Below are 16,451 nucleotides of genomic sequence, written 5' to 3'. Positions count from 1 at the left end.
ATGTATCGTGATATTTATCGTATGGCCAGATTCTTTCCAATACTCACCCTTACATTTGGGGAATAAGTATTAATATTGCAATACAAATAAGGGGCTTCATATTTTTACAAAGCAAGATGGTTAAAATATTTAAACAATAACATCAAATTGTACTTTTTATATAGCTGTGCTTGTTTAGCCCTGATGAAACGTATAAAATTAGACAAACATAAATCAAAATTTGATCAAAAATCCACCGAAAAAAACAGCTCTTGCCTCTGGTTGCCTGCGGCCAGTTAAAGTTAAGACCCTTAGTTTTGGGCCCTTTATTAAGTCCAGTTTGATGATGGCTACACTTAATTAAAATATGCATTTTTTGGATTATAAAGGGAGTAAAGGCTCGTTTAAATACAGCCTGAAAACCACATTAATACAAGGGATAACGAGACACGCCGGAGACGCAATAAACCGATGATCGATCATTATCAGTGGAGGATGCTCCTGCGGTCTGGGATGCTCTCGCTGCTGATTGGACGACGGGCGGTGCATAGAGGAGAGAGAAGAGAGAAAATAGGTGCTTCCAAATCCTAGAGGTGGAGAAACAGAAAAAGTGCTGCACTCATTTAGTTGTGGTGTGGCGGCGGAGCAGCCATTGTTCCCGATCCCTTGAAGGATTTTTGTAATGTTTGGTCTGGAAAATGAAGTGAAGAGACGGAGGCTCAGGCCAGAAGTATTTATTGAATCAATACGCTGCACAATGACCCATCGACATCCCTCTGGAGCCCCATCAGCGGGACACACTTCTGCAGGGGTGATCAATAAGCGAGAAACACGTCTGTGTTCTCGTCATGACAAAGAAAAAAAAAAAAACAGCGGGCGGCACACGGGTATCGACCGACGAAGCACTGACAACGATGGAGGGGGGAACTTGAATAGTCCGAGGTTCAGTCACTGGTGTGGAGGAGATCGGATCGATTGCGTCCATCCACACATGTTCTTCGCACACTTTACCTGCTATACGTGTCCGGGCTTGGACAGGTAGCCGACGAGGGCCACCACCACGCCCACGTACATCCCCGTTCCCACGGTGACGGAGAGCGCGGCCAGGAAGAGGGCTCTCCTGGAGCTCATTCCGGCGCCGGAGAAGTCTCCCTTGGCGATGGCTTTGCCGGTCTGACGGGGAAACAAAGCGGCGAGGTGAAATGATCGGCTGTTACTCATCGCGTTTTTTTTTCGAGTGTGTGAGTAGGTGTGAGGGAGTCGCGTTGAAAAACACAAAACAAAAACAAGAGGAAATAAGAAAGAGAAACGCTCTCAGGGAGCCATTAGTTACCATGGCAATTAGGTCGTTATCACTCCGACAGTGACGAATGTGTTGTTTGTCGGTTTTGGTTTGCTATCATAAAATATACTCGTGGGGGGGGGAAGAGATAAGGGGGAATCTTATCTCTACGTCTAGTTATAGCCTTTGTTCTCGACAAGAAAAGTTACTAATAAAATGATAAATATGGACCAGTGTATTAAGTTGAGATGCCATTATTATGTTTACTTGGGATCATCGGGTCTCATTCTTGAAGAGAAGAACAAATTTGAGCGTTACGGATTTTGTCATTCAGAAGTTTTTTGGTAGCTCTGATCTTTTCTTAGCTACTCACAAAATCTACACCTGCTTCTGAGTGAATTCATACAAATTGAAGTTAAAAAAACGTTTGTCACTATTAGAAATGGACATTTTAATTTATATTTAGCTTTATGCTAACAATGTGCAATGCAAAACTTTATTGGAACATGACAAAATAAATAGTAAAATACATTGAGTTGAGGTTTAAGTATCAGGTTTAAAATCCGGATTATGTCCATCATTCAATCAGATACACATCAATAGATAAACATTCATCATGTAGAAAAAACGTGTATTTGAAAAAATTATATTAAAAAATAAGAATATAGGCTAATAATGGGCTAAAATATCAAAATATGTGTACAATTGTCAGGTTTATTCCCTGACAGGGAGGTTTTCTCAGTAATTCGAGTGATTATATTTCATTTTCGTCAGCAGGTGATTTTATAGATGTTTCTTTTGCGTGTTTCAGTTTCAAACTATTTGCATTTCGTCGGTGACATGTTTGTCTGCAGTGGCTCATAGAGGGCGCTCTCACAGATTTGGCTGTTTTAAAAAATAAATATATATTTTATTCTTTAAAATAATCATCAGCATTGATAATTTTGCTTGTTTCGTATAAGTCGTCCCACTGATGAACTACATTTGCATTGAGTCACGTTCTGATTTCAATCTTGGTTCGTCTCATCCTTCGTCATATCTAGGGGTCACTTTTTGAATCGCCCGTCAGTGACGTCAGGTTTCAACAAAAAAAAGCAACGGAGAAGCGTCATTTCTGAATATGATTTCGGGAAGCGACCATGATGATTGTCGCACATGATATCAAACGTTCGCCGCAAGTCATGAGGTCAGTTTTTGGGAAATCTGAGGACGTGAAGTTAGCCTGTTAGATTTCTGCTCTGGAAATTTTATGCATTTGTGTGTGTTTATGATAATTTGGTAGAAAGTATCTCTGATGTCCTGGTGCAGGGAACAAGTTAATAGTTCATTTTTCATTTTTAAAGAATTTAGTTTATTTTAGTGTATAATTAAAATATCTTTTCATTTGTATCTAAACAAGGAGCATAATAAACTTTATTAGCCATCGTTAGCTTTTAAAGTCTTGATTTCTACATGTAATATATAGGAAATGCCACTAGTTGTCGGTTCTACAGAGGCAAGATTAATGGGTAAAGTTAGCTTGATGTTGAACATTTGATTCTGGAACCAGTTGAGTCTTTGTCCGATATACGCCCGGAGATTAAAATCGCTGATTGAACCCAAAGCTTTTAAGCTACGATGGTTAGTGTCTGTCTTTTAGTATCCGATTGGATCTTCTATACATTTAGTTATGTTGATGATTAAAGGCGTCTTAGCATGGAGTAGGATTCTATATGTTCAAATCTGCGCGGTGGAGTCAGACTGTAAACCTTCCATATCGTTCACCATAAAAAAATGTGTCTGTAGCCATTAGGGTTTTTTAAAATGATGTTTTTTAGCTAAAATTCTTGCCTGGGCAGCGGAACACGCATCACACCTCACTGCTGATCCGTCGACTAATGGATTCGTCATCATGTATCAGCAGCCGCGTGTAATTGCAGCGTGTTGCGTATGGAGTGAAAAACCTGATGCTAATGGCTCCCTGAAGAGAGAACGTTGCTCTTACAAGCTCTGGATTTACGCAGTCAATCATGAAAAACAAGGGGTGTGGTGGTGTAAGGGGGGTGGGGGGTTAAGAGTCGCTAATCTATGTGTCTATCTTTGACCGTGTAATCGGAGCTAATGGTCGGCGTGAGGTCTCTGGGCGTTTACCTTGTGAGAGTAGTAAAAGGCAACGATGCCCAGGGGCCAGAAGCAGCAGAGCATGGAGAAGATGGCGAGTCCCAGGTGGTCCCGGGGGGGCAGCACGATGAAGTTGTCCTCGCTCTCGCTGTCGGACGAGCTGTCGCTCTGAAAGACAGCGGAGGTTAAGAAGGCGTCAATCAATCACCCGGCGGCGACGGCGGACAGACAGTCACGGTGATTTACTGACGGCTGAGGCTGATATCTTCTTCAGTCGGTCAAAACTCTCACACCAAATACAATCATAGTTTAAGCTTCCAACTCATGGTCCAGGAGCCAAATCAGGCCCGCCAAGTCTTCTTAACTGGGCCTGCTCGATGGTTCAAAATCATGGATGTCAATAATCAACCAGAGGCCTGCAAGACTACATGTTACTAGGAATTTTATGGTGTTGTGGAGAATTTTTTAAAGATAAATGAGCCTTAAAGAATAAGAAGGCAACGTCCAAATTCCTGCCGGGTTTATTAAACAATCAGTTTTGGCCGCGACTTGAAGATTTTGTCCTATTATCTGATTTCGACACCCTTTCATAGTGGGTGTCGAAACTCAATCAGATAATAGGACAAAATCTTCTAGCGGTACAAGTCGCGGCCAAAACTGATTGTTTAATAAACCCGGTAGTGGCTTAACTGATCCTGTGGAAATTCCAAAGCTGTACAACAGATGTTTCTCTGTTGTGTCGGTCGATGTGGTTCCCCTTGAACACAGTAGTTTATCGTTATTTTACTGCGCTGAATTTATGCTACAGCCCTCATAAAAGTATATGTTTTTATTGTCTAATGTACTAATGACTCGTAAAAAATGTGTGTTCAACTTTTATTGTTCCATCGACCAGTTTATTGCCGGCCTTATTTATCCATGACCGACCAACAGATAAAAACAGCAAGAAGAAAATAGAATAACAAGCAAAAAAGATTTTCTGTTTAATCATTTTCACTATTTTAAAGGCCTCTTTTTAAGGCCAAATATGGGAAAATCAGTTTGTTTTTCACCAAAAAACAACAACATTCCAGACATTTTGATTTGGTCTGCTACCCCAAGGGATCTCAGTTCCGAAGATCCACAGTTTGCCTTCCAAAATATAAAACTATAGATACTCTAGATGAGAGAGATGAAATCATACATTATAAGAGTGTTCATTTTCTACGACGCATTTCTGAACATACTCTTAGACAACTGTCGTGGTCACTGATGTTGTTGCCGCTGTTGGTGACCCCTGATCTACAGCTAAAGTAGGTCAACTTGTGACCATAAGGTGGCCCCAAGTTGCCGTATCGTTGTTCACTGGCCACTCGAACGGCCAGAAAATTGAGTGTTGGTCAATGGACACTTTCCACTACAGCCGTGACGTAGATGATGCTACCTCTAGAGCTACGTCGCTAAACAGAAGCTACGTCACTGACGACTAGTCTTCGGAGCAGATACCGGCGTAAATGTCTCAAGATAACACTCATTGTACCTCAAAAAAACACAACAACAATGACAATACAATGAACACAACTTAATCACTTGTTTCAATCTGCGAAAAGCGCTGTCAAGTGTCGGCGATAGGGTTCCGTACGGCTGGTTACAATCAGCGTTAAAAAGAAGTAGAAGAAGAGTGTCTGGTAAGTGCTAAAGTTAGTGTTTGATTTGAGACGGTACTACAGTACCCTGTCCAGATTTGCACACTGCACAAGTAAGTGCACTGTCTTAAGATACTTGGAGAAGTGCGCGATTTGCGACACAGCCCCGGTCTACAAACCATTTATGCTAGCTTGGTGTTTACCCATGAATACAAACATAACTGTAATTGCTATGTTTGCCTGAAAGTAGTTGTCATGCGCATCTGAAAATGCTCCAAAAAATGTAATAATCAGTCCAGTTCAGCAGACTTGAATTCTACATGAGTCATTGGAAAGCGCAGCAGATTAAACTCCACCAAGGTCAATCAAAGTTTTAGCTCGGCAGCAGAGTTTGTTCCGTGGTTTTCAGACGGACACATGAGTGATAAAGGAAGACATCCGTAGCTAGTCAAGTGTATTCCGGACATCCTTGACAACCCCGGCTGGCGTCTCTGTCCTTGTTCGACTACCACCCAGGACAAGATGTGCTTAGCCAGCCGGAGAGGATTTCGGTGCTTCTGTCAACACCCATGAGTCGCCTGACAGATAACACGGGATTAAAGGATTGCTCCGTCATCGCGAGGTGACAGGGGAAACGGGCGAGAAGACAGTGTCATTTATGTGCTAAATTGCTTCTCCAGCATTGCGAGACCGTCTCCCATCTCATCGCTAATACGAGCGTAGATAGAGAGTCGGGCGCCGTTCACCCCATTTCGCTCCTCGGCGCCCTCCAGCTTCGAGGGAGCGCTCGCTAATTAATGATGGATTCATGTGACTCCGCATTGACCCCACCACGCTCGCAGCTAGTACCTCGCAGCGAAGTGACCTTTCGGACGCCACGGACCCTCGTGGCTGTACTACAGAAAGGACAAAGTAGAGTGTCCCCGGCGCAAACCATGGTTTCATTCGCCAGCACCCACAGGGATAAATAAAAGCAGGGAAGGGGAGAAGTCGATAAGTAATGTGAGAACACTTCCAAACATTGGGAAGCTAATTCAAAATCAGTGGAGTGTGACCGGCTAATTAAACACACCTTTTAATCGTTGAAAATGGCTGGTCCATAGTTAGTTAATTAGTTCTGTTCCTGTGATCATCGACACTACTCTTGGGGAGATTTGTAAGAAAGTATTGGAGAAAAAAAATTGATGGTGACCCACAAAGTAATACAATAAAAATAACTTGACAGCATACACATCTGTTTCCATTAACACCAAACGAAAAGAAAAAATAAATCTATCAACCGCTTTTAATTTTTGTTTCAAAATATGATCTGAATACAATGATCAATGTGTAAACCAGAATTTTTAAAAAGAGTACATCTTAAACAGTCATTTTACCTTTACAAAAATTCCACTGAAAAAGATGCTGAATTTTGGGTCGTTTTATTTTTTTTTTACTTTTGAATACTGAAACAAAATAAATTAAATCCACAAGTTTCAAATTGGGTAAAAGAATTTAAGTGAGGGGAGAAAGTTTTATACTAATAAAACATTTAAGAAAAGCTTTCCATTTTTCTGTTTGATTGGCGAAAAGGGTCAATTTCCTTTTTTCTCCTAATTTCAAAATAAAAGTCGGCTGTCTAGACAAGGGGTCCCTTTTTTGGACCACCAACCATTTAAATGACTAAACGCTAACTTAATTCTTTATTTTCGCAGACCGACCTACAGATAAAAATATCAAAAAGAACATTTCACTATAACTCTGAATCGGCAGGGGGCCCAAAACGGTCCCATGTAGAGTTGGTGTTACACTGATTTTAACTACCTACTTATTTTTGAGAACTTGACCAAAATTGTGTCAAGAGAGAAATTCTTGCCATACATGACTTTATATGAAAAAAAATCTTTTTTTTTTCCAAAATAAAACGCATTTCAGACAGATGTAATCCACATACAATCAACCAAAAATTAAATTGTATTTGTGGAACCACTAAAGATACTATGTTTTTAAAAGCTTGAGAAGGTAAAAATAATCATATTAAGAATTTTCTTTTTTTTTCTTTATATTCTTAGAAAGTAGTAAATAAATTTTATTTCAAAATAATAACAAGTTGTCAAGTAAAGATAATTTTCCTATTAATCATTATTTGCTGGATATGAGAGCTTGAATCTAAAGTCTATACACGGTTTATTAACATCTCCTCTGGAATAACACAACTGTGTCACTATTTTATTCACCTTCTTATCTGCAAATTGACGACAGCAATTATCTTCGCCCCTCTCGGGAAATATCTGTCTTGCGTTTGGCTGTCAGCAGGAAGTGGAGCAGCTCGACAAAACGCTTTGCAACTTTCCCGGGGAGAAGATTAACACGCTCGCTGTTATCAGCTTCAGGAACGTCGTCCACCTGGGCAGCCCGGCGTGATCCGTTCAAACAGCAGCTGCTCATCAGCGTATCGACTGTTATCTCGCGTCCGACGACTAAACAGCTGCGATCCGCCTTATCGCCGTCCTGATAACACGGGCGAGGGCATGCCTGACAGACGCTGGATGGAGTCTGTTCGCTTGTTCTAGGGAAGGGTCAGTGTGCGGGCATCCCGGACAACCCGTCCACGCAGATCCTCCGGGGGACAGGTGACATCGCACTCGGCTGTACGCGAGAACCCTGTTGGTCCAGCTGCGTCTTCTGTTGAAAACTAGCTGCTTTGACAGAACCCTCGGGGGAAGGTTGCAGAAGAAAAATGTGCGATGCAATGACAAGAATCGCGATCGGGGTGATTTAATGAGAACAGTCATTCTTGGCTAGCGTGACTAGCCACCATACCTAGAAGCAAATTCCTAACTAATGAGAGTATTTTCCCCAACTATTGTCATATACCTTTGTGATGGTACTTTACGGACATTGGTTACTAGGCTGCACCGAAAGAAAGACAAAAATTCTACTATAACACAAGTGTGTGACTCCTGACTAAAGAAACAAAACGTATGTTGGAGAGTCCTTATTCCATATAAATAATGCTTGAACACAAACATGCTCACACATTGGCACAAAGCCTCTAAAAGCTATGAGACACGCACGTAAAGAACACCATCGTCGGCATACAATCAAGTATCCATAAATGCAGCATCTTGTTGTAACCAGTCCAGAGCCCTTGCTGACTCAGCGTTATGGTGAGATGTTTTTTTTCATGCACTTAATTGTAGTTTTTTTTGCAGGCCGTGCTTGTATTTTGACTTTTTTCTATCCGAGCGTCTGTCCGTGACTATAATCCTGAGATTCAACCATTGCAAAAAAAGATTGGGAACCACTGCTTTACAGGATCCTCGGTATCACACCACGAGGCAAAAAAAATGCCGCAATAATCCCCTAACATTTCATATTTTCATGACCAAGTTCAAAAGCACCTTTTCGTTTGAGGCTTCCAACTGAGTGCTGCTCTAGTTTTACTCCTTAATATTTTAACAACACCTTGTTTCTTTTTTAAATTCATGATTAAGACTTTGTTCTCACTAAATTTTCTCTTCTATAGTTTAATAGAAATTGGACATTATTTAATTTTCAAGGGTTCTTCTTTTGCCCTCTTTTCTTTTGACCTGATCGAGCTACCCTACCCCCTCTAATGCTAATGCTAATGCAAATGCTAATTTTCAGGTCAAGTACCCGGCGTTGCCCAGACACTACATCTATGTTTTCACTAGACCCTGCTTTATACTAAGTCAAATTGTCAAATATATTTTAAGCTTGTTTGTTGCAGACGTTTAAAGAATAACAAGCGATATATAAAACAGAAGTACTCAGGTTAACATCGTTGAGCGTTTCCAGTGTAGACGGTAGACTTTATAAACTAACCCTTTAAAATGGTGCTGGCGTCATTTTTCGGCCAGTGTTGAGAGTTTCCTAAAATTGATGCAAAAGCTGTTGAGGGCTAAAAGAACCCGAGGATAGCAGAGGACTCCTGTAGCATGAGGTGGACGCACAGACAGACGTAAATTTTGACATCATAGAAAGTCCACCTCGAATCTCCATTTTTCAATCTCACACCATCTATTCTGTTCTTGCCAAATCCCTGACTCCATCTCATCCCCTTCTTAATTACTTTGGTCTAATCCCACCCTTGTCTTCCCCACCGTGAGGAGTGAGAATTGATATAGATGTTCACGAGGAGACGGTAAACAAAATAAATCTCATCTTCCAGGTGGCAGCTGTGTTTATCTGATGCATATACTCTCAGACATGAAATAACCTGGAACCGGGGGCTCACCGGCATCAGCCCGGGATTAACACAGGGAACCATCGGCAGGGTTTATAAGCAGCACGTCTGCATCTATTTACCAAACCTTCGAGTGATGGCTCCGCAGCCCCCCCCCCCCCCCCCCCCCCCCCCCCCACGTACAACCCTCCAGCCAATCCTGGAATTTGTTTTTTTCCCACCTGGCACAGCTTCCTCGCCTCTGCAGCCAACAATAGTCCTGTGTTCTTATCCTTTAAAAACTGCAGGTTGTTTCTAGTGTTGTGATTCATCTGTAGAAGCTGCAAAACCGACCTTGTGTGTCTCTCGATCCCACTTCTGGTCACGACCGAGCGCCAGTCGGAAATTAAGAACTGTTGGTGTCGCGTCACAATTACCGACGTCTACGTTCGCTCTGAGTCATCCGATCTGGGCAGCGAGTCAGATCACGAACCGGGAAATATTGAGCTGATTGAGCTGAGATTTGGTTGACTGATGCTTTTCTAACTACACAATCCCTGCCACTGCTCCCTAGAATTGAAAAGTCATTCAATTCGTCAAAACGTATCGGGCTCAGAATTGACATTATATTCAAAGCTTTCTTGGACACTTGTGCTTTCCAGCTACAGAGCAGGTTGTACTTCCTCTTTTTTTTGCAGCTTCTATTTGAGACACTGCATTATTCATGTCTTGTAGCTTTCCAGAGAAGTGTTTTGCTTCACTCTGTCTGAAAAGTAACTATTTCAGTGTGTGCTGTGTTAGGGTTATCCTTCCCACAATTCTATTCACCTATTGTGCACTTGGTACACATATTTTTCTTGCTAGTGCATGTAAAATGATGGTTGATCATTTTCTTCGTAACCTAAGAATCTATTTGTATATGCTAGGTATGTAGAGATTCACGTAGAGATCGGCGAAAAGCCAAACACCAAGTCACCTTATATAGATCATACATTAAATTAGCTGTTGGAAGGAAATGAATGTTGTTTAATTGTCAGTATCTTCAACCAAGAAAGGTTTCTAAAAGTTAAAATTTACATGTACAATTACAAATATTCTTATTATCTAATATAATTCAATTGTTATTGGAGTTCTCTGCCTGAACATACTGAATTATGTATTTTTATTATTTGTTTTGCTCCATTAAAAAATAACCTTTAAGGGAAAATTGCTTACGTTCCTCAAATTGTTCCAGAGAGTAAAACAGAATTGTGCTCCAAAGGTATGAAAGCTGACTAGACTTGGACTATTACTGTCGTAGTTCATTGTTTGTTTTGTATTTGTTGTCTTCAAGTTTCAGTGTATCGCATTGTATCGTCAGAGGGTATTAGTGTATTGCATCGTATCGTCAGAGGGTATTGGTGTATCGCATAGTATTGTCAGAGGGTTTCAGTGTATCGCATTGTATCGTCAGAGGGTATTAGTGTATCGCATTGTATCGTCAGAGTGTATTGGTGTATCGCATCGTATCGTCAGAGGGTATTGGTGTATCGCATCTTACGTCAGAGGGTATTGGTGTATCGCATCGTATCGTCAGAGGGTTTCAGTGTATCGCATTGTATCGTCAGAGGGTATTGGTGTATCACATCGTATCATCAGAGGGTTTCAGTGTATCGCATCGTATCGTCAGAGGGTTTCAGTGTATCGTATCGTCAGAGGGTTTCAGCGTATCGCATCGTATCGTCAGAGGGTTTCAGCGTATCGCATTGTATCGCTGGCAGTGTATTGAGATGCACATCTAATTGCCATTAATGATGGCGATACACACGCCTAGTATATGCTTCGGTTGCTTAAGCTACTTTGGCCAATTTAACAACCGCAGTACAATGTTAAGTATCCAGGTTGGCTCAGTGAAGTAGCATTCAACATCGTCCACCAGGCCGTGCAAAAGTATCTTTGTTGAAAGTTGTCAATATTTTTACTGGTTCTTAGTTTCTAGTTCTAAAAAAAACTTCTAGAGTTTGTTTAAAAAGTCAAAATGGCAGAGTAGAGAGGCAGAATCGAAGACGTTGTCAGTGTCAAAAAAAGAAGTACGACTGGGACTGATTTGATTCTGAGTCTACATAAAAGCGGTGACTTCTTACCTCATACACAGGAACCTGCTCGTCTTCCACCTCGTATGACACAGTCTGGATTTTCAAATCCTTCTCTGCTGGTGCGTCTTCTGGCACATTCTCGGTGGAAATGATATCCAGCGCTGAGTCTTTATTCTCTGTGAACGTGGTTTCAAAGCTCTCGCTCTTTGAGTCCCTGCTGTGAAGGCTGGAGTCGTCCTTGCATAGGATAAAGCTCTGCCCGTAGAACGCTTCCACGGCCAGATGAAGGGACGTGGCGTCCAGGAACTGATGGGTTTTCTCGCTTGTGTCAGTCCGGTTGTAAGAGTAGCCGATAAGGCCGTCCTGGTAGTTTTGGCTCGGGTAGTCCATGGGCCGACTGGTTTTATCCAGCAAGGGGTTCTGGAGCTCGGTGGGGCTCTCCATCTCTGCTGGGTTCACTCGTCTGAAGATCTCCAAGATTCTTAAAAAACACAACAAAACCACCAGTTACTAAATTAAATGAACCTGATCAGAGATTCATATCTGTGCTACTTAACGTCACAAAAACACACAAGTAACCACATTTGAATTGTATTGTTATTTATTGAAATAGATTTCTAAAACTCATTGGGCCATTTCAGAACTTTAAACCTTGATTTATCCCTGGGCCAAGGTGACCCACTGGACCAGAAACAAATGTGTTTTAGGTATCCCTTTTGTTGTCGCTGGGTCAAGGTGAACAACCTCCCTGACTCCCAAAAATATATATGCAGTGGAGGAGGGATACCACAAACACATTTGTTTTCAGGCCTTCGGGTCACCTTGACCCTGAGATAAAACAAGGGTTGAGAGAAATTGGGTAGAACAGCATTTGAAAAAAAGGTTTTACTTGTTTTTAGAGTAAATGTACAAGTCCATCACATACAAAAGAACCAGACACAAAGAGCTAAACTTCAATTAAGTTTTATTTTGAAAGGGCCGCTGCTGGATGTAGACATTTGGACCTTTTAGATCATTTTTTTGTAGTTTATTTCCTATCGAAAATCTGTTTTCTGTTTCTACTTGTGGGACTAGACCGGTCAGGGAGGTTGTCCTTGCCCCTGCAGTAGAGGAGGAAGTACAGGACATCAATAGTTGGGCTGAATAATTTATAATTTATAAAAGTTGGAGAAACATTCTACAGTCCAAGTGAAAAATCTTTGGTGACCATAAGTGATCTGTGGGCCGCCTATTGAGTAGCACTGATCTAAATCCCTGGATATATATGTATATAATCAAAGACACACATACTCAAATATGCCCTTAGTAAATTCTTATAAATGAGAAAACACTTAGTCTGATGCAATGGAAAACATGTTGAAAATGCTTTTTTTGAAATTGGAGAAATATTTCGCGTTCATTTAGTCATTCCTTAAGAACCGTTTTGGACTTAAATAAGAAGAATATCTTCAATCCAAGAGTGGAGCCAAGATAGGCTTGTTGACTTCTGACATCAGCCAACAAAACTGTCTTAATGTTTATAAATAGACAATTGGTTGTTTACAAAAATGTTTTCGAATAAATGTGTAAGAAAAAGTAAAATAAAAGATAAAGCATGAATTCTCTGTGGAAGCTCATATCATAAACGCCCACACTCTGACCTTAAGCTGCTCGGAATATTTATTTTTAAATTGCTTTTTAAATGCAAACCAGTCCAGACCAGAGATTTCCACTGATGATGTCGTTTGGATTATTTCACCAGCATTTAATTGCGACACTTCCTGCGTTCTTCAAAAGCGGATGATGAGGGAGGATGTTGCATTTTGTTAGTCAATCAGTATTCCGCCGGCAGCGATTAAAACATCCCCGTCTGCTGTATGTTCAACTGTGGAATCGTACGCCCCCGACCTCAAATCAACATGCAGGGAGGAAACATTCCTGCTTACTTTTCCTGAAAACTCTGCTGCGACAGTCAAGCTATTTACTTCCACGTCGGTGTTTTTGTGTCCGATGAAGAGTGGAAGAGTCGAGTGTAGCCGGGTGTTATAAAACTGTGTGTGATCTGCCCACATGCAGGGACAAAAATACACTTTAAAAATTGTTGTTCAGTAGAGCTGTCGTATTTTGTGTTGCTGTCAGACACGATTAATTCCAACAGGACGCAGCAATGAAACTATTCCGCTCGAAACATAACTGAAAATACAACAAAGGATTTATTCATTTTTAATCATGGTTATACTTTGCCACATTCTTAAACGATAATGCATGTATCACTTCCTTTTCTCAAAAGTGCATTGATACCATCTTACATTACTTCTATATGAGTTAAACCTGGTCAGAAATGTGAGCAACTCATGTCCGTTTTGATGCAGAGAAGGATTTTTATGGTGTAGCGTAACCATCTCGCTAAGATTTAGCCACTTTCTATTAGCTCTTGCGCAACAAATACATTAAGATTAATAAATAATTTAGCATGAGTCGACAACCTATTTCTTAGCAACACCAAAATACTTTTCGTGTAAAAACCCTTTTGAATATTGTATATTGTACAAAATGAGAATAATTATTGCTGACGATTTTCAATTTCTAGTTACACATTATAATGTTCATTATGTTAGTATCCGAAACTCTAACGGTTTATGAAAGCAGAATTGGCAGTAACATGGGCAGTTGCAGCAATGAGTTCACTGAGAGGGAGTGGGAGAGAGCTTTGTTAGAAAGCAAGTGAGCTAAGAAGTGTTTTTTAAGAGGAAAGTAATTTAATTAAAGCTGAAAACAATGAAAAAAGCAGTTTAATTATTAGTTTAGTGACTTGTTAATTGGCAGAAAAACTGAGAAATAAAATGAAAAAAGTTTAAAATCATCGTCACAGTTTGCTAAATGTCAATTTAGAGTTCATACCCTGTTTATGAATGAGCTGTCTCGCATGCAGTTAATACAAAATTCTTCAGCGAGAATTCTGAGCCACTCTAGTAGAAGAACTCACATTTCCCTGATCCTTAAAACTGTTCACTGGCTGCCAGTTTCATTTGGGATCAATTTTAAAATTCTGGTTCTTACTTTCAGATCTATTCATGGTCAGAGTCCTCCTTACATTAGTGATCTGATCCAGCCTTACACCCCAGCTCGGGCTCTGAGGTCTGTGGATCAGAATCTACTGATGGTTCCTGAACATGCTTCAGGACCAGAGGAGAGAAATCCTCCCAGACTGTTGCTCCAAAGCTTTTAGCCTATATATGTCTTATGTGTCTTGGCCTTTTATAGTATATCTTTTTTTATCGTGTATTGATTTTTAAATAACCATTACTTACTTACTTACTTACTGCTTTTGCAGTGATTATTGATCTGTAATGTAATGAGATTTATACTGTATTTTGTTAAACGTCACAGCAGCCTAATTGCAGCCATAAAATACATCTCGTAAAGCCTCATAGGTCATTAAACTTAAGCTTTCTGTATAAAATAACACCCATTTCCATCTGAGAAACTGTTACATTTCGATTTAGTTAACATCCTGGAAGGGCGAGTTGATCTGTAAATCCCAGATTAAAACGATGACGTGTTGATTTAAAGCACAGTGTGGGTCAGCTGGAGTGGAACCAGCAACCGGATGTGCACGGACACAACCGTGTTCTTCTGCAGTCGCTCCTGCAGCTCACAACAAGTCTCCAGATGACAGGGAATTCCATTACACTTTGAAAACCACATCTCGCCTGCACGAATAATTAATCCGACACAGAGGGGAGACGCACTTAGGGTGTGTGTGTGTGTGACTGTGTAACGCTTATCTATATTGCTCAGACGTACTTAATGGTGTAGGTTGATGCACATTTAAACATTGATGTGTGAGGATGCATGTTTATACTGGAGCTGGGAGTATCTATCTATAGATCATTGTGTATTTGTCTTATAATAAGAGCAAATGTAATGTTTTGTTTGTGTATTGGTGACATATTTATAGGAGCTGTATTTAGGCTTCAGTCATTTTGATGGCTCGGTTCGAATCCCACCGCTACTAAATCTTTTGCATTATTTCTTCTTCTTCCTACAGTTTTTTTTTTGCAATTTGCAACTTGCTATTATAAAGTTGTACTTTCAGATTATGATTTAAAAGCGAAAAAAGCATAAATAAATAATGATACTGTATATAATAACATGCTGTACTTGTGAGTTTGTGTGCATTTTCAGAATTGTGTTGCCCTTTCTGTGGGTCTAATTGTGTCTTTCTTAATGCAAAAAAGTACTTAGAAGTAGGTGTTGAAGATGTTTCTGTGGGCTGTCACACCGCGTAATGAAGGACTGGAGAACATATTTCGAACTAACATTTTAAGGGGAAAAACAGCCTTATTTAAAATTATTTAAAAACGGATTCTACTACAAAGTAATACGGATTAATACATGTATTCATGGTGTACTACATACTGCTAACAATACCTGGTCGTCGGCTGCTTATCTTAAACGTATTTCTATAAGTATATATTATCCATATTAAATCCAACATAACTCGTTTTCTCGTGACTCTGCTCGGATCTTACCTGAGGTCCAATGTTCTCCACGACTCAGCATCGTTCCTCAGTGAAACACATGTCCTTGTTTCTCAAACACACATCCTACGATGGAAGTTATTCCCGGAGTGTGTTCGAGATCGCTCCGGTTCCAGGAGTCGATCGTGCGTCTTTACGCACGACATCGACGGGGAAGCATCGCTCAGACGAGCGGCGGTGGATGTTTTTTTTTTTTTTTTTTACGAGACCCAGATCGTTGTGTTTGAAGACCATCACAGGTCAGATGGTTCTGGAAACAGCAGCTGCTGGAGCGACGTCTTCCATCCTCGTCCCGCCTGCTGTGCGTGTCGGGCTTTATATACGCCCCCCCCTCCCTCTGCCCAACACACACCAGTTAAACAAATAAAGGTACATTAAAAAAAAAACTGTTGAACGCGATTGAATCTAAATATATGAGTGAGTAGCGGAACTGTTATCGCAAATAACCCAAGCATTTATCAACATTTTGCGTGTAGGTAATTCACCTGAACATCTCTTGTCCTAGGTTTGATCCATTATAATGTTCATAATTTTCAGATGAATTATTGTTTTTAAAACGTAAAAGACGGGTTACCCGGGTTTTGCCTTCAAATTAAAAACATGCGTTTACTGCTAGATAACCTTTTAAAGTAAGATATGCTATTTATTTTTTTAAGTATTAATTAAAAAAGTTATTAAGTAAGCATTAGGTAGTACATT

The 16,451-nt window shown here is 40.5% G+C and overlaps 1 protein-coding gene across 1 annotated transcript; it reads right to left on the bottom strand.

Annotated features, from left to right (window-relative positions):
- Nucleotides 1–698: 698 nt before the first annotated feature.
- Nucleotides 699–16,039, bottom strand: LOC148060590 (synapse differentiation-inducing gene protein 1-like). Its single transcript, XM_087780307.1, has 4 exons — nt 15,744–16,039; nt 11,278–11,710; nt 3,392–3,529; nt 699–1,152 (listed from the first exon to the last, which is right to left on the bottom strand). Exons 2-4 carry the CDS (start codon nt 11,671–11,673, stop codon nt 994–996), a joined length of 693 nt encoding a protein of 230 aa, XP_087636433.1. The 5' UTR covers nt 11,674–11,710; nt 15,744–16,039; the 3' UTR covers nt 699–993.
- Nucleotides 16,040–16,451: the final 412 nt, after the last annotated feature.

Source organism: Callionymus lyra, chromosome 18 (genome assembly GCF_982586985.1).
Source record: "Callionymus lyra chromosome 18, fCalLyr1.hap1.1, whole genome shotgun sequence".
Classification (NCBI taxonomy): domain Eukaryota; kingdom Metazoa; phylum Chordata; class Actinopteri; order Syngnathiformes; family Callionymidae; genus Callionymus; species Callionymus lyra.
Note: the sequence above shows the minus strand (reverse complement) of the source record. Positions and strands in the feature narration are given on the sequence as shown.